Below are 23,533 nucleotides of genomic sequence, written 5' to 3'. Positions count from 1 at the left end.
GGAGCTCTCTTCCAGCCTGCCTGATTCTACGACTCTGTGGTCTCTCAGAACACACTGTGCTGCTGCTGCTGCTGCTGCTGCTTGTAAGAGCTGCCTTTGCAGAAGTGCAGCTGCAGGCAGGTAGGTTTTTCCTGCTGGCTGGAACAAGGTCCCTCAGCTGACAGATGATGGCAGGGGCTGCAGGGCAGAGTTGCTCTCAGGCAAGCCAGCAAGCTGTGCCTATCGACTGAATAACCATCACGTCTAGGGCATGTTTTAAACTGCTTTGCAGAATACAAAGCCAAGTCCCTACCTAAGCCTGAGTTGGAGGCCTGTGGCAAGGAAATTGGGATCATTTCATAATTGACTGTACCAGAAACGAGAACCAGATCCTATGGCAAAGAGAGGCGTTGCTCTGGAGGCCACCTGTGCAGCGGCATCCCAGCTTGAGCAGGCTGCGGGGAGGAATTAGCAGGGCGGAGCTGTCCGAACTGCAGAGTTCTTTGTTGCTGCTACTCTGGTTCGCAGTTCGCTTGGCTTGTTGGTGCACCTGTTCCAATGTCTGCCTGGCAACGGCCCCGCACTCGCTTCACACCTGCGTGGGAGGCGGTGGAAGGTGCCTGCCTCGTGGCCGTTGCGTGTCTCAGGCGGTTGGGAAGCTCAGACACGTTGGGAGCCGTCGGTGGGCAGGAGGCTGCCCGGCTGGGCGCCCAGCGCTGCTTCTGCTGCTTCTGCCTAAATGGAGTTGGTTTTCTCGTGTGCAATCTCAAAGCGTGCGAGAGAGATTTGTAGCGGATTTGGTGCCGAGGCTCGGCCCCTCCTTGCTCCGAGCTGGGACTAAGGCTGCGGGAAAGCCTCCTCCCTGGCCGGCGGTCCCGGGGCTGGTGGCTCTCGGCTCAGACCCCTTGGACATCCCAACCCAGGTAGAATAAGCAAAAGGCAAAAAAACCCGTAATTATTGTGCACCAAGAGCCCAGCAAAGGCTCCTCCCGTCCCTAAGGAGTACGTGAGTATAGCGGTTCTTGCCGGGTTCTGCTTGGTCGGGGAATTCGGGGTCCTGGAAGGGCAACCGAGTGAGAGGCTCAGCCGCGGGCGAAGCCAGTGCGGACCCTTCGGGGGCGCAGCTCCCGTATCCCGCCAGCGGCTGGGCCACGGACGAGGGGCAGCGAATGTCTGTGTGTGAGAAGGCACTCCAGAAGCGGGTCCTGGAAGTGCAAAAGGCACGCCAGAAGACATGGGAATTCGGGTTCCTGGAAGTGCAAAGGAAGGCACTCCAGAAGACATGGGAAGCAAAGCTGCAAACGCAGCAGGAAAGGATTAGGTTACCTGACATCCCGCCTGAGGTTTGGGGAGGCAGGGAAACTAGGAGGGGAGTGTTACCCGGGATTCCTGCCGGGGCTAGGCACGGAGAGCTGCCCCTGCGCCGCCCGGTGCCAGGGCTAGGCACGGAGAGCTGCCCCTGCGCCACCCGGTGCCAGGGCTAGGCACGGAGAGCTGCCCCTGATCCCTGCCCGGTGCCAGGGCTAGGCACGGAGAGCTGCCCCTGATCCCTGCCCGGTGCCAGGGCTAGGCACGGCGAGCTGCCCCTGATCCCTGCCCGGTGCCAGGGCTAGGCACGGAGAGCTGCCCCTGATCCCTGCCCGGTGCCAGGGCTAGGCATGGAGAGCTGCCCCTGATCCCTGCCCGGTGCCAGGGCTAGGCACGGAGAGCTGCCCCTGGGCCGCCTGGTGCCAGGGCTAGGCACGGCGAGCTGCCCCTGATCCCTGCCCGGTGCCAGGGCTAGGCACGGAGAGCTGCCCCTGATCCCTGCCCGGTGCCAGGGCTAGGCACGGAGAGCTGCCCCTGATCCCTGCCCGGTGCCAGGGCTAGGCATGGAGAGCTGCCCCTGATCCCTGCCCGGTGCCAGGGCTAGGCACGGAGAGCTGCCCCTGCACGGCCCGGTGCCAGGGCTAGGCACGGAGAGCTGCCCCTGATCCCTGCCCGGTGCCAGGGCTAGGCATGGAGAGCTGCCCCTGATCCCTGCCCGGTGCCAGGGCTAGGCACGGCGAGCTGCCCCTGATCCCTGCCCGGTGCCAGGGCTGGGCACGGCGAGCTGCCCCTGATCCCTGCCCGGTGCCAGGGCTGGGCACGGAGAGCTGCCCCTGATCCCTGCCCGGTGCCAGGGCTAGGCACGGAGAGCTGCCCCTGATCCCTGCCCGGTGCCAGGGCTAGGCACGGAGAGCTGCCCCTGATCCCTGCCCGGTGCCGGGGCTAGGCACGGAGAGCTGCCCCTGATCCCTGCCCGGTGCCAGGGCTGGGCACGGCGAGCCGCCGGCAGCGGGGCCGGCTGGGGTGCGATCCCGGGGGCGTCGATCCCGCAGCCCCGGGCGTCCGTGCTGGGACCCAGAGGCAGGAGCCCGGTGTGACTGAGGCTCCGGTGGTGCGCAGCGGCGCAGGCGGGCGCCGCAGCCGGCCCCGGAGAAGCCGGCGGGAGCCCCGGGGAGGGTTGCCTTTGTGAGGGGCCGGGGGGAACGGGTTCGCCCCCAGCGAGGGGCCGCACCTCGGCCTTTGGGAGAGAGAGCTGTGGGCAGACCTCAGCCAGCAGCAGGGTCTGTGTCCGCACCTCTGAACTCAGGTGGTGTGTGATGGTTTGGTCGTTCTCTGCCCCCCCCACACTTAAATTATACCCAGACTGGTCTCAGCCGGCTCTGGGAATATAAAACACAGAATCACAGAATCAGGCAGGCTGGCAGAGAGCTCCAAGCTCAGCCAGCCCAACCTAGCACCCAGCCCTGCCCAACCAACCAGACCATGGCACTAAGTGCCCCAGCCAGGCTTGGCTGCAACACCTCCAGCCACGGCCACTCCACCACCTCCCTGGGCAGCCCATTCCAATGCCAATCACTCTCTCTGCCAGCAACTTCCTAACAACATCCAGCCTAGACCTGCCCTGCCACAGCTTCAGACTCTGTCCCCTTCTTCTGGTGCTGCCTGCCTGGCAGCAGAGCCCAACCCCAGCTGGCTACAGCCTCCCTGCAGGCAGCTGCAGGCAGCAATCAGCTCTGCCCTGAGCCTCCTCTGCTGCAGGCTGCACCCCCCAGCTCCCTCAGCCTCTCCTCACAGGGCTGTGCTCCAGGCCCCTCCCCAGCCTTGCTGCCCTGCTCCAAACACCTTCCAGCACCTCAGCATCTCTCTGCAATTCAGGAGCCCAGAAGGGACCTCAAAGGTAGCTCCACCACCTCCCTGGGCAGCCCTTTCCAATGCCAGTCACTCTTTCTACAGATAACTTCTTCCTCCCCTGGAGAAGCTTGAGGCTCTGTTCTCCTGTCACTGCTTGCCTGGGAGGAGTGACCAACCCTTACCTGGCCACAACCTCCCTTCAGGTAGTTGCAGAGAGCAATAAGGTCCCCCCTGAGCCTCCTCTTCTCCAGGCTACATACCCCCAGCTCCCTCAGCCTCTCCCCATAGGGGCTGATGATCATAGAATCACAGAGTCAGTCAGGGTTGGAAGGGACCACAAGGACCATCTAGTTCAGCCCCCTTGCCCTGGGGAGGGGTCTTTTCCAACCACAACAGTTCTGCAGTTCTGTGGTTGCCCTCACAGTGGCCCACACATCCTTCTGACCTGGCATGAGTCTGCTCACACCTGAAATGGACCTGCAACCCAGGTGACCTCTACTCTTGCTTTCCCACAGCTATGATGGGATTCCTTTCCTCATGCATGACAGCACCTTGAGGAGGACAACTAACATCAAAGAAGTCTACCCCAATGACACTGCTCAGAATGCTGCTCTGTTCTCTTGGCATACCCTGCAGGAGCTGAATGCTGGCACATGGTTCCTGAAGGTAGGCTTCCTGAGCTGCCCAGGGAGATGGTGGAGTCACCCACCCTGCATGTGTTTAAGTGTCTCTGGGATGTGGTGCTAAGGGCTATGGTTTAAGGTGAATCTTGTAGAGTAGGGTTCTAGGTTGGACTTGGTGCTCCTGAGGGGCTTTGCCACCCTGCATGGTGCTGTGATTCTCAACTAGATCAGGTTGCCCAGAGCCCTGTCGAGCCTCACCTTGAGTATCTGCAGGGATGGAGCCTCAACCATGGAGGAGACTGACCCTCACCTGGCTACAGCCTCCCTTCAGGTAGTTGTAGACAGCAATGAGGTCACCCCTGAGCCTCCTCTTCTCCAGGCTGAACAAATCTGCTATTAACTGGAAAGGGTCCAGGTAATCCTTAGGGTCCCTTCCAACTTGGCATTCTGTGATGCTGGCTTAAATTCTCCTGTTCTCAGCTAGAAGAGGTTGGTTAATGCTTGGCCTTGATGATCTTAGAGCTCCTTCCCAGCCATTGTGTTTCTGTGGACCTGGGTTGATGTCTTCACTGTCTGAGGTAGAAGAGCTAAGCAAAGAGTTGAGTTAGATAATGTTTGGACTTGATGATCTTAGAGGCCTTTTCCAACCATGGTGTTCCTGTGAACCTGGCTTCATTGCTTCTGTTTCTCGAGTAGAAGAGTGATTTAGTTGGGGCAATTCAGGAGGCAGGGGTTGTAAAATATGTAGTTAGTTTTATTTCCAGCCAGCCCTGCCCACAGCTCCATACAAAGGAGTTACAGTTGGGGTCTAATTCAGTGGGGAAAAGCTTCCCAAGGCTGCTTCTGGGCAACTCATTCATTGAGCAGAATCAGAACACTGGGAAAGGTTTGGCCACACAATGGCTTTGCCTCACTCCCAAACAGGCAGCTGCAGCCCTAGGGCAGGTCTGTGCTGCTCACTGCAGGCAGTAGACATTTCAGGCTAGTCCCTGGCTGCTTTGTGGCAGTGTTGGAACTGCTCAGCCCTTGAGAGGCTTCCAGATCTTCCCAGGGTGCTGGGCAAGAGGCAGAGGATCTCTGACCTGCTCCTGGCTCCTCTTGGCAGGGAGGTGTGCAGAGGTGCAGCAGCATCTCCTGCAGCTGTGCAGAGAGCACCATGTGGGTGGCACTGCCTGCCAGGGCCTGAGGCACTCCAGGGCCTTCTCCTGGCAAACTTGGGGCACTTCAGCTTCCAGGCAGTTCAGGTTCAGTGAGGCAGAGGCTGCAAGGCAGAAGCAACACGCACTGAGGCGGAGGCAGCTCTGTGAGGCAGGAGCAGAACACACTGAGGCAGAGCAGCAAGGCAAAGGCAGCCAGGCAGGAGCAGCACACACTGAGGCAGGAGCAGCCAGGCAGGAGCAGCACAACTGCTTGCAGCTGAGCTCCATTTCTGTTCCTCGCCCGAGTGCAGAGGCTCCTTTGGCCACAGAGGTTCACCAATCAGATGGCAGTTGCCAAACTGACCATGTTAGGTGACCCCAGGGCTTGCTCAGCCTTCTTTGGGCAAGACACCAGCAAGTACCCAAACCCCTGTGGGTCTCTGTTTATCACTTTGGGAGGGCACATAATGGCCCAAGCCTTTGTTCTCCTCCTGCCCTTGCTTCCCCCATCAGCAGAAGGGTAGGGCAAGCCAGGGCAACTCATAGGCCTCTTAGCCTGGCAAGACAGAGTTAAGCAAAGAGCTAAGTTATGGTTGGACTTGATGACCTCAGAGGTATTTTCCAGCCCTTTCTATAACTCTGGAATGATTTCTTCTCTTTCTGAGGTAGAAGAGCTAAGCAAAGAGTCTGATAATGCTTGGACTTGATGATCTTAGAGGTCTTTCCCAACCATGGTGATTCTGTGACCCTCACTTGCTGAGGGCTGACCTCACACTCTTTCTCTCCTAGAGTTCTGAGGTTTCTGCATGCAGCTGACCCCCCAGAGGCGACTGCCCTGATTGATTTCCTTTTCCCTCTCTCTCTGTCTGTTCCCAGGACAAGCCATTTTCATGCATGGGCTCCCTCTCAAGGGCAGAGCAGGCCCAGGCAATGAATCAATCCATTTACAAGCTGAGCAGCTTCTTGCGCCTGGCAGACCGCCAGAACAAGGTGGTGATCTTCGATCTCTACCGCCCTCCAGAGAGGCATCCGTACAGGAACTCCTGGATCAACAGAACCCTGGAGGTCATCCTCAACGAGTCAGGGATCAGACCTCATCTGGTAAAGTGGCCTCATGCCCACACATCTTTATTTTTCCCTGGGGACTTAGGGGGTCACAGCCTGCATGATCTTACCTGCGTCACACCTGGCACGTTGCATGGCATAGCATCACTTAGAGTTTTGAGCCTCCAGAGTACCCCAGAATTCAGAGAACCAGAGAATCAAGCAGGCTGGAAGAGAGCTCCAAGCTCAGCCAGCCCAACCTAGCACCCAGCCCTGCCCAAGCAACCAGCCCATGGCACTAAGTGCCCCAGCCAGGCTTGGCTGCAACACCTCCAGCCACGGCCACTCCACCACCTCCCTGGGCAGCTCATTCCAATGCCAATCACTCTCTCTGCCAGCAACTTCCTCCTCACAGCCAGCCTATACTTCCACTGGCACAATGTGAGGCTGTGTCCCCTTCTTCTGTTGCTGCTTGCCTGGCAGCAGAGCCCAACCCCACCTGGCTACAGCCTCCCTGCAGGCAGCTGCAGGCAGCAATGAGCTCTGCCCTGAGCCTCCTCTGCTGCAGGCTGCACCCCCCCAGCTCCCTCAGCCTCTCCTCACAGGGCTCTGCTCCAGGCCCCTCCCCAGCCTTGCTGCCCTGCTCCAAACACCTTCCAGCACCTCAACAGCTCTCTGCAATTCAGGAGCCCACAACTGGACACAGCACTGCAGGGGTGGCCTGAGCAGTGCTGAGCACAGGGGCACAAGAACCTCCCTTGTCCTGCTGCCCACACTGCTCCTGAGCCAGCCCAAGATGTGTTCCTGTGTGATCTGTGCTGGATTGTGTGGTCCTGCTCTGGCAGGGAGTTTGGATTGGATGATATTCTTGGGTCCCTTCCAACCCCTCCCATCCTGTGAGCCTGTGACTCTTTCCATTGGTGCCCAATGCCAGGACAGAGTGCACTGGGTACAAACTGGAGCATACTGAGTTCCATCTGAACATAAGGACTAACTTCCTCCCTGTGAGGGGGACTGAGCACTGGACCTGGCTGCCCAGAAAGGTTCTGGAGTCTCTTTCTCTTGAGACTGTCAAAACACACCTGAGGGCAGGGCAGTCCTCTGCGAGCTGTGCTGGGTGACCCTGCTTTTAGCAGAGATGTTGGCCTAAGTGACCTCCCTCCCAACCCCTAGCTTTCTGTGACTCTGTGAAAGAAACCAGTTTGAGTTCCAGCTCATGCCTTGGCCCCTAAATGATATCTTTTCACCACTGGGATAGTTATCAGCTCCCTCCCCACCGCTCCTTATTGCATATCTAGAAATGCTTGCTTGGAATTTGGAGCCTTCATCACCTTCCTCCTTTCCCTTGTAATGGGTGAACACTGAACTCATGTGGGTCAGGTTATGTTGCAAGGAGTTATGCTGAAGATCATGGAACCATAGAATGCATTGGGTTGGAAGGGACCTCCAGAGGTCATCTAGTCCAACCCCCCCCCACTCTGAAGCAAGGAGGAGCAGCTGGATCAGATTGCTCAGAGCTCCAGCAGCCTGCCCTTGAGTGTCTCTGGGGATGTCTCCATCACCTCCATGAACAACCTGCTTCAGTCTTCCACCAGCCTCACAGAAAAGAACTTCTTTCACAGAACTCCTTCCAAAGAAATTCCTTCCAAGATCTTGTCTCCAGGGCTGGGAGAAGGCCACCACAGAATGTACTCTCTTGCCTTTCCCATGAACCAGAGCTGCCTTTCCATTCATTTCAAACACCACAGCTTTTGTTGGGCTGTGTGAAACCTGCACAGTGATTTCAAGCTGATAAGCAAGGAGCAGTGAATACTTACTGCTTGACTTGCAAGTTTAAACTCTGCTTCCAAACCTCCTTTGATCACTGAAAGGAACTTCCCCCTTGACAGGCAGGGTCAAGCCCCTCAAGATGTTATCCTCCCTAGGTTTGTGTGCAGGGCAGGGCACATTAATAGCTCTGCTGTGAATTCGTTGGCTCCTCTTGTGGCTGAGAGCAGCCAGGCAGAGAGGGAGCTGGGAGTGCTGGGGGAGAGGAGCTGAAGCTGAGGCAGCAGTGCCCAGGTAGGCAGCAGAGCCAATGGCATCCTGGGCTGGCTCAGGAGCAGTGTGGCCAGCAGGACAAGGGAGGGTCTTGTGCCCCTGTGCTCAGCACTGCTCAGGTCACCCCTGCAGTGCTGTGTCCAGTTCTGGGCTCCTCCATTCAAGAGAGATGTTGATGTATTGGGAAGTGTCAAGAGCAGGGCAGCAAGGCTGGGGAGGGGCCTGGAGCAGAGCCCTGTGAGGAGAGGCTGAGGGAGCTGGGGGGGTGCAGCCTGCAGCAGAGGAGGCTCAGGGCAGAGCTGATTGCTGCCTGCAGCTGCCTGCAGGGAGGCTGTAGCCAGGTGGGGTTGGGCTCTGCTGCCAGGCAAGCAGCAAGAGAAGAAGGGGACAGAGTCTGAAGCTGTGGCAGGGCAGGTCTAGGCTGGATGTTGTTAGGAAGTTGCTGTCAGAGAGAGTGATTGGCATTGGAATGGGCTGCCCAGGGAGGTGGTGGAGTGGCTGTGGCTGGAGGTGTTGCAGCCAAGCCTGGCTGGGGCACTTAGTGCCATGGTCTGGTTGGTTGGGCAGGGCTGGGTGCTAGGTTGGGCTGGATGAGCTTGGAGCTCTCTTCCAAACTGCCTGATTCTATGAGTCTCTTGTTGCCTGCAGGTGCTCTGGCTGGAGAATGACATGAGGTCCTTTGTTCAATCTGTTGCTCCTGGGTTTCAGCAGACAGTGGGCAGTAAGGCCCCAGTTGAAGACTTATTGATGGACAACATTGTGAAGCTCAACCTGGCCTACACTGAGATGTCCAATGAAGATATCAGGTAGGTTGCAAGTTTAACCCTGAATACAGCTGGTGGACTGCATCTGAATCACAGAACCTTAGAGGTTGGAAGGGACCTGCATCAGGAACAGTGGGGCCAGCAGGACAGAGTGGCTGAGAGCAGCCAGGCAGAGAGGGCCCTGGGGGTGCTGGGAGAGAGGAGCTGAAGCTGAGGCAGCAGTGCCCAGGTGGGCAGCAGAGCCAATGGCATCCTGGGCTGGCTCAGGAGCAGTGTGGGCAGCAGGACAAGGGAGGTTCTTGTGCCCCTGTGCTCAGCACTGCTCAGGCCACCCCTGGAGTGTTGTGTCCAGTTGTGGGCTCCTGAATTGCAGAGAGCTGCTGAGGTGCTGGAAGGTGTTTGGAGCAGGGCAGCAAGGCTGGGGAGGGGCCTGGAGCAGAGCCCTGTGAGGAGAGGCTGAGGGAGCTGGGGGGGTGCAGCCTGCAGCAGAGGAGGCTCAGGGCAGAGCTGATTGCTGCCTGCAGCTGCCTGCAGGGAGGCTGTAGCCAGGTGGGGTTGGGCTCTGCTGCCAGGCAAGCAGCAAGAGAAGAAGGGGACAGAGTCTGAAGCTGTGGCAGGGCAGGTCTAGGCTGGATGTTGTTAGGAAGTTGCTGGCAGAGAGAGTGATTGGCACTGGAATGGGCTGCCCAGGGAGGTGGTGGAGTGGCCGTGGCTGGAGGTGTTGCAGCCAAGCCTGGCTGGGGCACTTAGTGCCATGGTCTGGTTGGCTGGGCAGGGCTGGGTGCTAGGTTGGGCTGGCTGAGCTTGGAGCTCTCCTCCAGCCTGGTCGATTCCATGCCTGTGTGACCTCCAGGGCTGATGGAGTCCAGCCCCCCTGCCGCGGCAGGATCCCCTAGGGCTGCTGGCACAGGAATGCAGTGAGGTTCTGAATGTCTCCAGTGAAGGAGACGCCACAGCCTCTGTGGGCAGCCTGTTCCAGGGCTCTGTCACATTGGGGCTCCCTTTGTCTCTGTGTGTGGCAGTGACTCCCTCCGGTGAGCAGCTGCAGGATCTGTAGCCCTCTGGGAAGAGCTTTCCACCCAGCGGCCACCCCTATTGAATTCTGAGTGTGGAGGACTGCAGTTTGCTCCTCCTCTGGGCCCTGCCTGCAGCTAAGAGGCGTTAGGTGTAATTACAGCCCTCCTGCAAGTCCAGCCTCGCTTGACCTGGGTCTGAGCATCCTCTGGGTAGAACACCACAGCTGTCTCCTGGTTTATTGTCTTTCCACCCCTCCCATCCTCACTCCCACCAGCACAGAATGATGGAGGATGAAGAACTCCTTAACCTCCTGTGATCCTTCCACAGACACCAGTGTGAGTGCACAATGCTGTGGTGAGACCTCTCCATCACCTCCTTGCAGCTCCTGTGTTGGAGACTTCATTTTGCAGTTTTCATTTTTCAGATAGGAATCCATTTATTTATTTATTCATTTATCTTTCAATTGCAGAAACTCATTGGAGAGAGGAAAAGAAGAGATCTGATCCTTTGGCTGACAGAACTCTTCTCTCAGTAGTAGTTATCACAGGATGTAAAATCCCAGGTAGATGCATTTGGGAGATGAGATTGAAGAAGGCCAAGTGCAGGGTTCTACACTTTGGCCACAACAACCCCAAGCAGCATCCAGCTCTGGAGCCCCTGGGACAAGAGGGCTGTGGAGATGCTGGAGAGTGTCCAGAGCAGGGCCAGGAGGATGCTGAGAGGCTGCAGCAGCTCTGCTGTGAGCACAGCCTGAAAGAGTTGGGGCTGTGCAGGCTGGAGCAGAGGAGGCTCCCAGGGGACCTTCTTGTGGCCTTCCAGCATCTGAAGGGGGCTCCAAAAAAGCTGGGGAGGGACTTTGAAAGGTGTGAGGGAGTGTCAGGAGTGGGGGAATGGAGCAAAGGTGGAGGTGTGGAGAGTGAGGCTGGAGGTGAGGAGGAAGTTGTTGAGCAGGAGAGTGGTGAGAGGCTGGACTGGGTTGCCCAGGGAGGTGGTTGAGGCCCCATGGCTGGAGGTGTTTGAGGCCAGGCTGGCTGAGGCTGTGTGCAGCCTGCTCTAGGGTAGGGTGTCCCTGGGCATGGCAGGGGGTTAGGACTGGCTGCTCCTTGTGCTCCCTTCCAGCCCTGACTGGTTCTGTGAGTCTGTGCTTTCCCTTTCTATTCCTTACCTAGGTTCCAAGCAGGCTTTTCCTCCAGGAACTCAGTGTCCCCTGCTTGCCTGGCCTCAGAGGAGGGACTTGCTTAACAAAAGCTGTTGCCTTTTGGTCTTTTCAAGGAGGTATGCTGAGGCAAACATCACCACCAACCTCTACGTGGTCAATGAGCCCTGGCTGTTCTCCCTGGCCTGGTGCTCTGGGGCACACTCTGTGACCACTGATGCTGTCCACACCTTGAGGAATCTCAGCCAGCCTCTCTTCCTCATGGTGAGTGAAGCTCTTCTCATACACAGGGCAAGAAAGAAGGTTTGGGATGTTCATGACTGCCTTTGGACGTGATGGATAAAGGAACTTTGGTATGAAAGGGATCAGAGTTGAGACCTGCCTTACCTGCAGCCTCTGAGCCACTCCAGGCATCACCTTAACCTTCTGTTTTCTCTTGGCTCAGGCAGAAGCAGCAGGTTTGAATTGTAGGGCTTGAGGTGAGGGAGAAGAAGTCTGATTGAGTCTGGTGTGGGGAGAAAGGAAGGGTCTTTGGGGGCAAAAGCTGCTGCATTTCCTTTAGATGGAAATGGATTTCCAGTTCTAAGCTTCTGAAACATCTTCCTGCTGTCAGAAGTGCCTCACTTCCCAGGGCTTCCCATTGCCATTCTCATACTTGATCTTGTCCCACAAGCCCCAGGGCAGCAACCACAGAATCAGCCCTTTTTGGGCTGGGAGGGTTCCACAAGCCCCAGGGAAGCAACCACAGAATCAGCCCTTTTTGGCCTGGGAGGGTTCCACAAGCCCCAGGGCAGCAACCACAGAATCAGCCCTTTTTGGGCTGGGAGGGCTCCACAAGCCCCAGGGAAGCAACCACAGAATCAGCCCTTTTGGTCCTGGGAGGAAGATCACATTGAGTGATTCTGTGCTCCACAACCTCCCTGGAGGTGTTCAGGGCCAGGCTGGATGAGCCCTTGAGCAAGCTGTTCTAGTGAGAGGTGTCCCTGCCTATGGCAGGGGGCTGGAACTGGCTGATCTGTGAGGTCCCTTCCAACCCAAACCATTCTCTGCTTCAGCTGAGGGATGTTCCTGCCTGTGGAAATCAGGCAGCTCAACAGCCACATTCAAGCAGCAACAAAGAGCTTGAGCAGCTGATGACTTCATACCCACCTTGAGGTCCTTGGTGGTGGGAACAGAATCTGTTGCTCTCTTGCAGACCCCACAGCAGTACAACATCATGTGGATCCTGACAGACCTGACCTCTCTGCTCCTCATCTCACTCATCTTCGCCCTGCACTGGTAACTACCAAATTGCTAATGGCCTTCCTAACCTGATCTTTTTATGCCAGGTGGAGGGATGCTTTGCAGGTGATCTGAAGGGTCAAAACTGCCCTTAAAAACATCATCTTTCCCTTCAGGAGCTAGAAGAGAGCCATGAAAGTCTCCAAGCCCTCCTCTGCTTCTCCTGTTTGAGTGTCTTCCCTTTCCATTTTGGCAGCTCAGGCATTGTGTGCCCTCAGGATCCAGTGGCAAGTTGCTGGGTTTGCATTTTCAAGACAAACTCAGGACATGGGCTGGGGAAGAAACTGATTTTCCCATTCTGGCTATTGCCTTGGGTTGGTTTTATCCACCTTTGCACTGGACTAAGTGAGGAGGAAAGCTCTCAGTGCTCATAACTGAGCTGCTTAAGTCTCTCTGTCTGCATGAGCCATGGTCTGGTTGGTTGGCCAGGGCTGGGTGCTAGGCTGGACTGGATGAGCTTGGAGCTCTCTTCCAACCTGCTTGATTCTGTGACTCTGTGTTCCAGAGCCCCTGAGGAAATCCATCCTCCCAGATGGAAATGCAGGAGTGTGTCACAGAGCAGCAGGGCAAGGGAGGTGGTTCTGCTCCTCGAGTCTAGTGAGACCCAACCTGCAGTGCTGGTCCTGCAGGGACTAATGGGATGAGACTCAACAAGAGCTTGAGCAAGGCCAAGGGCAGGGTTCTACACTTTGGCCACAACAACCCCAAGCAGCTCTACAGGCTGGGGCCAGAGTGGCTGAGAGCAGCCAGGCAGAGAGGGCCCTGGGGGTGCTGGGAGAGAGGAGCTGAAGCTGAGGCAGCAGTGCCCAGGTGGGCAGCAGAGCCAATGGCATCCTGGGCTGGCTCAGGAGCAGTGTGGGCAGCAGGACAAGGGAGGTTCTTGTGCCCCTGTGCTCAGCACTGCTCAGGCCACCCCTGGAGTGCTGTGTGCAGTTGTGGGCTCCTGAATTGCAGAGAGCTGTTGAGGTGCTGGAAGGTGTTTGGAGCAGGGCAGCAAGGCTGGGGAGGGGCCTGGAGCAGAGCCCTGTGAGGAGAGGCTGAGGGAGCTGGGGGGGTGCAGCCTGCAGCAGAGGAGGCTCAGGGCAGAGCTGATTGCTGCCTGCAGCTGCCTGCAGGGAGGCTGTAGCCAGGTGGGGTTGGGCTCTGCTGCCAGGCAAGCAGCAAGAGAAGAAGGGGACAGAGTCTGAAGCTGTGGCAGGGCAGGTCTAGGCTGGATGTTGTTAGGAAGTTCCTGGCAGAGAGAGTGATTGGCATTGGAATGGGCTGCCCAGGGAGGTGGTGGAGTGGCCGTGGCTGGAGGTGTTGCAGCCAAGCCTGATTCTGCTCTGGGATGGTGAAGAACTCAGTCAGTCCCAGGTGGTGAAGTGGCAGCTGCCCACCAGGCTTCTCCCTTTGCAAGGCAAACTGGCTCCTTGCCTCCCATCTCACTCTGCCCTGCTCCAGCAGCTTTCCCCTTGCTTCCAAGGCTGCAAGTTCCAGGGAGGTTTGCAGTCACCCCTGCACTGCACCAGGCCTCCCCCTGCCTGTCCTCCTTATGCCTGTGCACACATGGTGTGTGAGCATTGCCCAGGCCCAGCCAAATAACAGCCTCCTCTGGGGCTGGCATTGCAGCAAGGGCATTCCCAGCCCTTCTGCTGCCTGACAGCCCTGCCTGGTCTGGCTTGTCAGGTTTAGGAGCACCCAAACCTACATCTTTGCATTTCCCTGACGGCTTAGGAGCCAGCAGCTGCAAATGGTTCTGAGGTCTTAAACATGGGATGCAGAAGCAGGGCTTAGACCCAAAGCTGCCTTCAGAGTGCTGTTGCAGACAGGAAGTGTGACTGCTTTGACAGCAGTCATGCACTTGAGAAGGTGTGGGGACCTGAGCAAGTCCCCAACCAGCAAGAAAGCTCCTGCCCTGGGAGCTGCAAGTGGTGGCCTGACCTGGGTGCTTTGTCTCCCGCAGGTGGCGAGAGCAGAGCTTCTCCTGCTGTGCCCATGACAACGGCCAGATACTGGAAAGTGGCACCTACAACAAGTTCAGGACAGGTGAGTGGAGCAAGGAGAGCTGGGAGGCACATCCTGCTCAGTGCCACCTCTCTGAGGCTGCTGCAGTCCAGGCGGTGCTGGGCACAGTCCTATTCAATATCTTTAGTGATGATGTGGAGCAGGGGATTGAGTCCAGCAGCAGTCAGTTTGCAGATGGCACCAAGCTAGGAGCAGCTGTGGAGCTGTTGGAGGGTAGCAGAGCCCTGCAGAGGGACCTGGCCAGGCTGGATGGGTGGGCAGAGGCCAAGGGGATGAGACTGAACAAGGCCAAGGGCAGGTTCTGCACTTTGGCCACAGAAACCCCAAGCAGTGCTGGGGCCAGAGTGGCTGAGAGCAGGCAGGCAGAGAGGGCCCTGGGGGTGCTGGCAGAGAGGAGCTGAAGCTGAGGCAGCAGTGCCCAGGTGGGCAGCAGAGCCAATGGCATCCTGGGCTGGCTCAGGAGCAGTGTGGGCAGCAGGACAAGGGAGGTTCTTGTGCCCCTGTGCTCAGCACTGCTCAGGCCACCCCTGCAGTGCTGTGTCTGTCAGTTCAAGAGAGATGGTGAGCTGCTGGGATGTGTGATCTTTGATCACTTTCTGTGCTCCACAGCCTCCCTGGGGGTGTTCAAGGCCAGGCTGGATGAGGCCCCAAATGACCTGTTCCAGTGGGAGGTGCCCACGCCTATGGCAGGGAGTTGGAACTTGAGGTCCCTTCCACCCACAACCATTCTGATCCTAGGTTCTGCTTGCTGCCAACATCTGGCACAACTACTGCAGCCGCTGGGGGGAGCTGACTGTGTGTTCTCCTCCCCAGAGCTCAGCGACATGCCCACCGTCATGGCTTGACACGGGCATGGAGGGGACCTGCCACCTCCACGAGGACTGGAGAAGAGACCCTACCCTGCTGTCCCTTCCTGAGACGCAAACAGCAACCTGCCACGGGAGCCACCTGGCACTGGGGTGGGGAGAGAGGCTCACATCCACCTGGTGAGGAGGAAGCATTTGGCACCGGGACCCTGCTGGGCATCAAGCTCCCTCTGCTACAGCCTTTCTCTCAGCCCCCTGCCTGGCAGGGAATCCCTCTGGTGCAGGGGAGCACAGACAGAGCTGCAGCCACCAAGAAGCTGTGCACCAAGATGAGATGTTGTGACCCACAGGAGCCACCACTTACCTCTGTGACCACCTGGAATTGGGCCGGGGGGGAGTTCAGAGCCACCTGGTGAGGAGGAAGCCTTTAGCTCCAGGACCCTGCTAGAGCTGAGCACAACCTTCCTCTGCTACAGCCTTTCTCCCAGCCCCCTGCCTGGCAGGGATCCCTGGGGAGCAGAGGAGCGCAGGTGGAGCAGCAGCCACCAAGCAGCTGTGCACCAAGATGAGCTGCTGTGACCCACGGGAGCCACCACTTACCTCTGAGCCCACTGGCATCCCACAGGGCAATCCTCCTCTGGTCTGCCCCAGCCCATGCTGTGTGCCAGCCTCCTGTTTCCAGAGCTGCAGCCCTCTGAGCATCCTGCAGGCCTCCTTGCTCTCCGCTGCCCACATCCCTCCTGGCAGACCAGACTCTTCTCCAAGCACCCCTTCCTTTTGTGTAGGTGCCCTCCACCCCTGAGGGCACATTGGCCCCACCACGATGTCTGCTGGCTACTAAGGGTTGGAAAGCACCCAAGGAGCTCATCCAGTCCAACCCCCCTGCCAGAGCACGACCACACAATCCAGCACAGATCACAGAGGAGCACATCCAGACAGGCCTTGAAGGTCCTCCAAGGAAGGAGACTCCACAGCCTCTCTGGGCAGCCTGTGCCAGGGCTCTGGGACCCTTACAGGCAATAAGTTGCCCTTTGTGTGGGGGTGGCACCTCCTGTGCTGCAGCTTCCACCCATGACCTGGTGCTGCTGGCTGGGTTGCTTGGGTCTGTGGCTTTTTAGAAGGCAGGCAGGGGAAGCTTAGGTTTCTTTTCCCCACTCCTGCTCTGCCACAGAGCCTCACAGAACAAGGCTCTTCCCATGGGTGCTGAAGGACTCGTTGCTGCCTTGGCTGTGCTAGCTCCTGGCACTATGACCACTTCTCAGCAGGACTGAGCTGCACAGGAGTTGGTCCCAGCCAGTGTCCTGTTTGCTGTTCCCTTGGGCTCTAGTCTGATGTTCGTGTCCCTCAGTGGCTGCTGGCACACAGTGTGGGGAAGGGGTGGGATCCATGCCCTGCTCTCCAAGGGAGGAGTGAGTCTCCCAGGTTTAAGCCATACATTTCTACCTGAGCAGATAGCCACAGCACAGGTCACTATGGACTAGAAGTGCTGGTTTCAATACATTTTAGCTCTTCTAGGCTGCTTGGTTCTTATTTCAGCCACTTAGGAGGTGGGGGAAGGGAGCTTTGTCCTTAAAGGACATCAGAGGTTGGAAGGAACCTCCAGAGATCAAGGCCAACCCCCCCTGCCAAAAGCAGGATGCCCTGGGGTAGTGCACACAGGCAGGGTTTGAAAGGCTGCAGAGCAGGAGGCTGCACAACCTCTCTGGGCAGCCTGCTCCAGGGCTCTGCCACCCTCACACCAAAGAAGTTTCTCCTCCTGTGGAGCTGAAACCTTCTCTGCTCCAGTTTGCATCCATTGCTCCTTGGCTGAGTGCTGTGCAGCACCCAACAGAGCTTGGCCCCCTCCACCTGACCCCCACCCCTCAGCTCTCTGTGCACATTGCTCAGATCTCCTCTCAGCCTTCTCCTCTCCAGGCTAAGCAGCCCCAGGGCTCTCAGGCTCTCTCCACAGGGGAGATGCTCAAGTCCCCCACTCACCCTCCTGGCTCTCCACTGGACTCTCTCCAGCAGGTCTCTGTCTCTCTTGAGCTGGGGAGCCCAAAACTGGACACAGCAGTGCAGGTGTGGCCTCAGCAGGGCAGAGTGGAGGAGGAGAACCTAGAATCATAGAATGAGTCAGGGCTGGAAGGGAGCACAAGGAGCAGGCAGTGCCATCCCCCTGCCATGCCCAGGGACACCCTACCCTAGAGCAGGCTGCACACAGCCTCAGCCAGCCTGGCCTCAAACACCTCCAGCCATGGGGCCTCAACCACCTCCCTGGGCAACCCAGTCCAGCCTCTCACCACTCTCCTGCTCAACAACTTCCTCCTCACCTCCAGCCTCACTCTCCACACCTCCACCTTTGCACCACTCCCCCCACTCCTGACACTCCCTCACACCCTCAAAAGTCCCTCCCCAGCTTTTCTGTAGTCTACCTTTAAATCCTGGCAGGCCACAAGAAGGTCCCCTGGGAGCCTCCTCTGCTCCAGCCTGCACAGCCCCAACTCTTTCAGTCTGTGCTCACAGCAGAGCTGCTGCAGCCTCTCAGCATCCTCCTGGCCCTGCTCTGGACACTCTCCAGCATCTCCACAGCCCTCTTGTCCCAGGGGCTCCAGCACTGGATGCAGGACTCCAGCTGGGGTCTCAGCAGAGTGCAGTAGAAGGGCAGAATCCCCTCCCTGGCCCTGCTGGCCACACTGCTGCTGCTGCATCCTCCTTAGTCCTTCTGGCCACAGTGCACCTGCTGCAGCCCAGGTCCTCAACACGAGCTTGGAAGCCCCAGGGCCATCCGTGGCTGTGGAGACAGCAGCAGGGAAGAGCCTCCAGGCCTCCACTTGGTGCTTTTTAATGAGCTTATTCCAGTTGGACTCGTGGCCTCCATGGTACAGTGCAGATACAGAGAGGCCAGCAGACACAGGCAGGACACACGGGCACACACACCCACACACAGAGCCCTGCCACCCCCCCAGGAGAGCCTTGAGCTGCAGGAGAGGCCAACAGAGCTGGTGGAAGGAGGTGGCAGGGGAAAGCTGGCCCAGGGCAGCACTGGTGAAGGTGGCCGTGGTGCGGTGTGTGCCGAGCGTGCTATGGGAGGCAGGGGTGGCTGCAGGCTCCACAGGGCAGTGGGCAGGTGTCTAGGCACAGCTGGGACCCCTGGGGAGCTGGATGGTGGCAGCTGTGGAGGGCACAGGAGGCTCAGAGACGGGGATGGTAAGAAGGCAGCTCAGCTCCAGCGTAGCTTGCTTGGTGTAAGCAGGCTGCGGTCACTGCAGTGCCAGGGCAGGCAGCTGGTGGAGGATGAGGGCCCCCAGCAGCCCTGGCTGGCTGGTGCATGGTCCATGCAGCAAGTTCCTCACTGGGATGGAGCAACTGAGGGCCAAAGTCACTGCTGCAGCCTGGGAGGATGGCATGGTCCTTGAGGTGCAGTAGGCAGCACTGTCAGCTCTGCCTGGCACTCCAGCAGAATGGACTCCAGAGAGCCCAGGAGCAGAGAGTCCTCCCCAGAGTCCCAGGAGCAGAGAGTCCTCTCCAGAGAGCCCAGGAGCAGAGAGTCCTCTCCAGAGTCCCAGGAGCAGGGAGTCCTCTCCAGAGAGCCCAGGAGCAGAGAGTCCTCTCCAGAGAGCCCAGGAGCAGAGAGTCCTCTCCAGAGTCCCAGGAGCAGGGAGTCCTCTCCAGAGTCCCAGGAGCAGAGAGTCCTCTCCAGAGTCCCAGGAGCAGGGAGTCCTCTCCAGAGTCCCAGGAGCAGGGAGTCCTCTCCAGAGTCCCAGGAGCAGGGAGTCCTCTCCAGAGTCCCAGGAGCAGGGAGTCCTCTCCAGAGAGCCCAGGAGCAGGGAGTCCTCTCCAGAGTCCCAGGAGCAGAGAGTCCTCTCCAGAGTCCCAGGAGCAGAGAGTCCTCTCCAGAGTCCCAGGAGCAGGGAGTCCTCTCCAGAGTCCCAGGAGCAGGGAGTCCTCTCCAGAGTCCCAGGAGCAGGGAGTCTCTTCCAGAGAGCCCAGGAGCAGGGAGTCCTCTCCAGAGTCCCAGGAGCAGGGAGTCCTCTCCAGAGTCCCAGGAGCAGGGAGTCCTCTCCAGAGTCCCAGGAGCAGAGAGTCCTCTCCAGAGTCCCAGGAGCAGGGAGTCCTCTCCAGAGAGCCCAGGAGCAGAGAGTCCTCTCCAGAGAGCCCAGGAGCAGGGAGTCCTCTCCAGAGAGCCCAGGAGCATGGAGTCCTCTCCAGAGTCTGGAGAAGACTGAGAGGGGATTGAATCAATGTTTATAAACACCTGAGGGCTGGGGGTCAGGAGCGGGGGACAGGCTCTGCTCACTGCTCCCTGGCACAGGACAAGCAGCAGTGGATGGAAGCTGCAGCACAGGAGGTTCCAGCTCAGCACAAGGGGGAGCTTCTTGCCTGGAAGGGTCCCAGAGCCTGGCACAGGCTGCCCAGAGAGGCTGTGGAGTCTCCTTCTCTGGAGTCTTCCCAGGCCTGTCTGGATGTGTTCCTGTGTGATCTGTGTTAGATAGCATTCTCCTGCTCTGGCAGGGGGCTGGACTGGATGATGTCCTTGGGTCCCTTCCAGCCCCTGACACCTGTGAGCCTGTGATTCCATGATTCTGCAGGACTGAGCCCAGCTGAGCTTAAAGGAACAGCTCCTGACACCCTAAAATATGGACTTCTGTGAAAGCAACCAAACTCAGACCTGTGCACAGGACCAAGCTCCACTCAGTTGAGTTGGTGAAACCAGCAGCAGATCTTGGTGGACAGTTTCCACCTCCCCTATGGCCCACATCAAGCTGCACACTCCTCTGAAGCTGGGATCTTTGGAGAGGCAGGTTGGAAAAAGACCTCTATGCTCATCAAGTCCAACCTACAATCACAGAACCAGGCAGGGCTGGAAGGGAGCACAAGGAGCAGCCAGTGCCAAGCCCCTGCCATGCCCAGGGACACCCTACCCTAGAGCAGGCTGCACACAGCCTCAGCCAGCCTGGCCTCAAACACCTCCAGCCATGGGGCCTCAACCCCCTCCCTGGGCAGCCCATTCCAGGCTCTGCTTGGCTCTCTGGGCTGCAAGTGCATTTGTTGCCCAAGAGCTCCCCACGAGTGAAAGGGTATCAGTGGAGGCCATGCAGGCTCCTTGGGCCAGCTCCTGGCTGCATGGTGTTGGGTGGTAGAGCAGCCAAGCAGGCAGCAGGTCAGGGGAGTCCCCCAAGGCTGGAGAAAAGCCCCCTGAGCTCAGGGGCCCTGCCCTGGCTGGAGCAGCTCAGGTGCAGCTGGGGCTCAGGAGGAGTCACTTTGTACAGCACCACACACACAGAGACAGACACAAGCACAAGAAACCATTAACTGCTCCCAGCTCTGCTGGCCAAGTGCATGCCTGAGGGGGGAGGCTTGGCCTCAGTCTTGCCAGCCTGGGGAGTTCCTCACATCCATATTGAAGCTTGCAGTAAAGATCTTCTCAGGGTTAGAGAGATGTGGAACTGCTTTTCCTGGGCACAGGAGGGCCAAAGGAGGTCATTCCTCTTCCAAGCTTCCCTTCCAGCTGAGCTCATGAGGTGGGAAGGATGTGCCTTAGCCTCTGGCTGTTGGGGAAGGGGAAGCATCCCTGGGTGGGGAGGGATTGTCCCTCAGGACTCAGCCTTGAGTCAGTGTCCAGGTACCAGCAGGACATGCAGGCTGCTGCTTTTCCAGTGGGGTTCTGAAGGGGTTTTTTTGTTGCTGTTTTCCTTTTTTCTCTCTTTATTTTTTTTCCTCCTTAATATTTAAAAAAATAAATAGAAGAAGAAACACAAAACTTCCAAAACCTGCTCCTGAAATACTCCCAGGAGGCAGCACTCCCAGCCTGTTCCTCCTGCCCTTCATTCCTGCTTCAGATGGGCTCTTCCCGACCTCTTTTTTTCCTTCTGCCCTTAAGAACACAACAAATTCTTCTGTAATGGCCAAAAGAAAACCCCAGCCACAAGCCCTGCAGTGGTCACTGGACATCTGCCTGGGGTGGTTGTTTCTCTCCCAGCCTGCAGTGCCCACAGCCTCACCAGGGAGCTGTCAGCAACCCTGAGAGGGCTCAGGGAATCAGCAAACCAAAGCAAGCCACAGGCACACTCGAACCAATCCTCCTCCAGCAGCCTTTGTGATGCCAACCGTTGGGTTCAGGCAGACCTCTCTGCTCAGTCACTGCCTGAGAGTGGTGGCTGTCCCCTGGGAGCCTTTGAGGGGTGAGCTGGAGTCAGGGTGCAGGGTGGGGAAGGAGAAGAGGAGGTCAGAGATAGTCATCTTCGCTGGAAGGGGAGGTGGGAGGTGAGGCCTCGAGGTCGGAGTCCAGCGAGCTCTGCGACGGCGTTCGGCTCATCCGCCACATCTGGGAGGCAAAGCTCCTGCCCCAGCTGCAGGGGTAGCCCACAGCCCTCAGCTGCTGGATCAGCCCCATGGCCACCTGCCAGGGGCTCCTTGCAGTTCACTTGCTACCCTTTGCACTCCTCTGTTTGCTCATGGCTGTTAGCATCTGGCTGATGTACGAGGTCAGGAGGTCATCCATCTTGTAGCCCTGTGGTGGAGAGAGGAAGCTGTCACCTGCCCTCAGAGCACAGCTTTGCAGCCCCTGGGGCATGGCTCCTAAGCACAGTGGCTACCAGGTGCTGACCTCCCAGTTTCCAAGGAACATTGGGAGCTGCAACGCCACAGGGAATGTGGCTCCAGGTATAATTTGCAGCAGGGAGATGGAGGAACTCAGCCTCCCAAGGTGCTGTTCATAGGATCATGGAATGGTTGAGGTTGGAAGGGACCTGAAGGGACCTGAAGGATCAGCCAGTTTTGGCAGCCCTTAGAGAGCAGCAGCAGCAGCAGCAGCAGCAGCAGCAGCAGGCTCTGCTTCTGTCTCCAGATAAAGAGATTTAACCTTCCCATTGAGGTCACTGCTGAGAAGCACTTAAGGCTTTAACCACATCCACAGGTTATAGAACCAGAGAATGGTTTAGGTTGGAAGGGATCTCAAGGCTCAGCCAGTTCTAGCCCCACTCTGCCATAGGCAGGGACAGCTCCCACTAGAACAGGTTGCTCAAGGACTCATCCAACCTGGCCTTGAACACCTCTAGGGAGGTTGTGGATGACAGAATCACAGGATGTGATCACAGGTTGGGTCATTCTGCCTATCCAAGCCAAGATTTGGTCCACCTGTGCCCTGGAATGTGGAATCCTTCTTACCAGGGAGGTCTCACAGAGCAGTTTGCTTCCTCTCACCAGGTTGCCAATGGTTATATGGAAGTAAGTGTTACCACTGCTCCAGTTGGAGATCTTGGTGAAGGGATGAGTGATGAGAATATCCTGGGGGGCACACAAGACTCACACTCAACACACAACAGCCTCAACTTTCATGAAGGACTTTAGAATCATAGAATCAGTCAGGGCTGGAAGGAGCACAAGGAGCAGGCAGTGCCAACCCTCTGCCATGCCCAGGGACACCCTACCCTAGAGCAGGCTGCACACAGCCTCAGCCAGCCTGGCCTCAAACACCTCCAGCCATGGGGCCTCAACCACCTCTTCTGTCCTCATGCACTTTCAATCAAAGCAGAGCAAGGAGCTCTACTGTGATAAAACTTTATCATGGGAATGGTGCTGAGAAGACAGAGTCACAGAATTAACCAGGCTAGAGAAGACCTCCAAGCTCAGCCAGCCCAACCTAGCACCCAGCCCTGCCCAACCAACCAGACCATGGCACTAAGTGCCCCAGCCAGGCTTGGCTGCAACACCTCCAGCCACGGCCACTCCACCACCTCCCTGGGCAGCCCATTCCAATGCCAATCACTCTCTCTGCCAGCAACTTCCTCCTCACATCCAGCCTAGACCTGTCCTGCCACAGCTTCAGACTCTGTCCCCTTCTTCTCTTGCTGCTTGCCTGGCAGCAGAGCCCAACCCCACCTCGGCAGAAGACCCTCCCTTGTCCTGCTGCCCACACTGCTCCTGAGCCAGCCCAGGATGCCATTGGCTCTGCTGCCCACCTGGGCACTGCTGCCTCAGCTTCAGCTCCTCTCTCCCAGCACCCCCAGGGCCCTCTCTGCCTGGCTGCTCTCAGCCACTCTGGCCCCAGCCTGCAGCACTGCTTGGGGTTGTTGTGGCCGAAGTGTAGAACCCTGCCCTTGGCCTTGTTCAGTCTCATCCCCTTGGCCTCTGCCCACCCATCCAGCCTGCCAGGCTTACCTTGGTTTTGGGATCAATGAGGCTGACTCCATGCTTATTGATGGCAATTAGAAGGATCTCTGGATAATTTGGCTCTGTAGTTTGCTGTTGGAAATGAGATGAGCTGGTTAGGGGATGTGCCATAGGATAGCAGACTTCTCCCTACCTCCTCTCTCCTTGTCCTTGGGTGCCTCACTAACTGCCATCCAGCTCACAGAACCACAGACTCAGGCAGGGCTGGAAGGCAGCACAAGGAGCAGCCAGTGCCAAGCCCCTGCCATGCCCAGGGACACCCTACCCTAGAGCAGGCTGCACACAGCCTCAGCCAGCCTGGCCTCAAACACCTCCAGCCATGGGGCCTCAACCACCTCCCTGGGCAGCCTCACCCTTGAAAGAT

The 23,533-nt window shown here is 57.9% G+C and overlaps 2 protein-coding genes across 8 annotated transcripts in view; one reads left to right on the top strand and one right to left on the bottom strand.

The window, feature by feature from the left end:
- GDPD4 (glycerophosphodiester phosphodiesterase domain containing 4) overlaps positions 1–16,531 on the top strand; it is a 43,971-nt gene extending 27,440 nt beyond the window's left edge. For 2 of the 4 annotated variants that reach the window (XM_064168652.1, XM_064168644.1), the window contains 7 exons: positions 3,654–3,804; positions 5,777–6,001; positions 8,633–8,790; positions 11,038–11,185; positions 12,117–12,199; positions 14,148–14,230; positions 15,023–16,531. In XM_064168652.1, the coding sequence (XP_064024722.1) occupies positions 3,654–3,804; positions 5,777–6,001; positions 8,633–8,790; positions 11,038–11,185; positions 12,117–12,199; positions 14,148–14,230; positions 15,023–15,054 (880 nt within the window). In that variant the 3' untranslated portion in view covers positions 15,055–16,531. Of the gene's footprint in view, positions 1–3,653; positions 3,805–5,776; positions 6,002–8,632; positions 8,791–10,934; positions 11,186–11,211; positions 11,672–12,116; positions 12,200–14,147; positions 14,231–15,022 lie in introns of those variants that run through there. The other 2 variants (XM_064168671.1, XM_064168662.1) reach the window with 2 other exon arrangements.
- Positions 16,532–20,286: 3,755 nt separating this feature from the next.
- MYO7A (myosin VIIA) overlaps positions 20,287–23,533 on the bottom strand; it is a 131,849-nt gene continuing 128,602 nt past the window's right edge. For all 4 annotated transcript variants that reach the window (XM_064168555.1, XM_064168544.1, XM_064168572.1 and 1 more), the window contains 3 exons: positions 23,158–23,241; positions 22,165–22,284; positions 20,287–21,508 (listed from right to left, as the gene is read on the bottom strand). In XM_064168555.1, the coding sequence (XP_064024625.1) occupies positions 21,419–21,508; positions 22,165–22,284; positions 23,158–23,241 (294 nt within the window). In that variant the 3' untranslated portion in view covers positions 20,287–21,418. The remainder of the gene's footprint in view (positions 21,509–22,164; positions 22,285–23,157; positions 23,242–23,533) is intronic.

Source organism: Pogoniulus pusillus, chromosome 3 (assembly GCF_015220805.1).
Source record: "Pogoniulus pusillus isolate bPogPus1 chromosome 3, bPogPus1.pri, whole genome shotgun sequence".
In the NCBI taxonomy this organism is placed as follows: Eukaryota; Metazoa; Chordata; class Aves; order Piciformes; family Lybiidae; genus Pogoniulus; species Pogoniulus pusillus.
The sequence above is the reverse complement of the archived record's forward strand: the minus strand, read 5'-3'. Positions and strand labels throughout refer to the sequence as shown.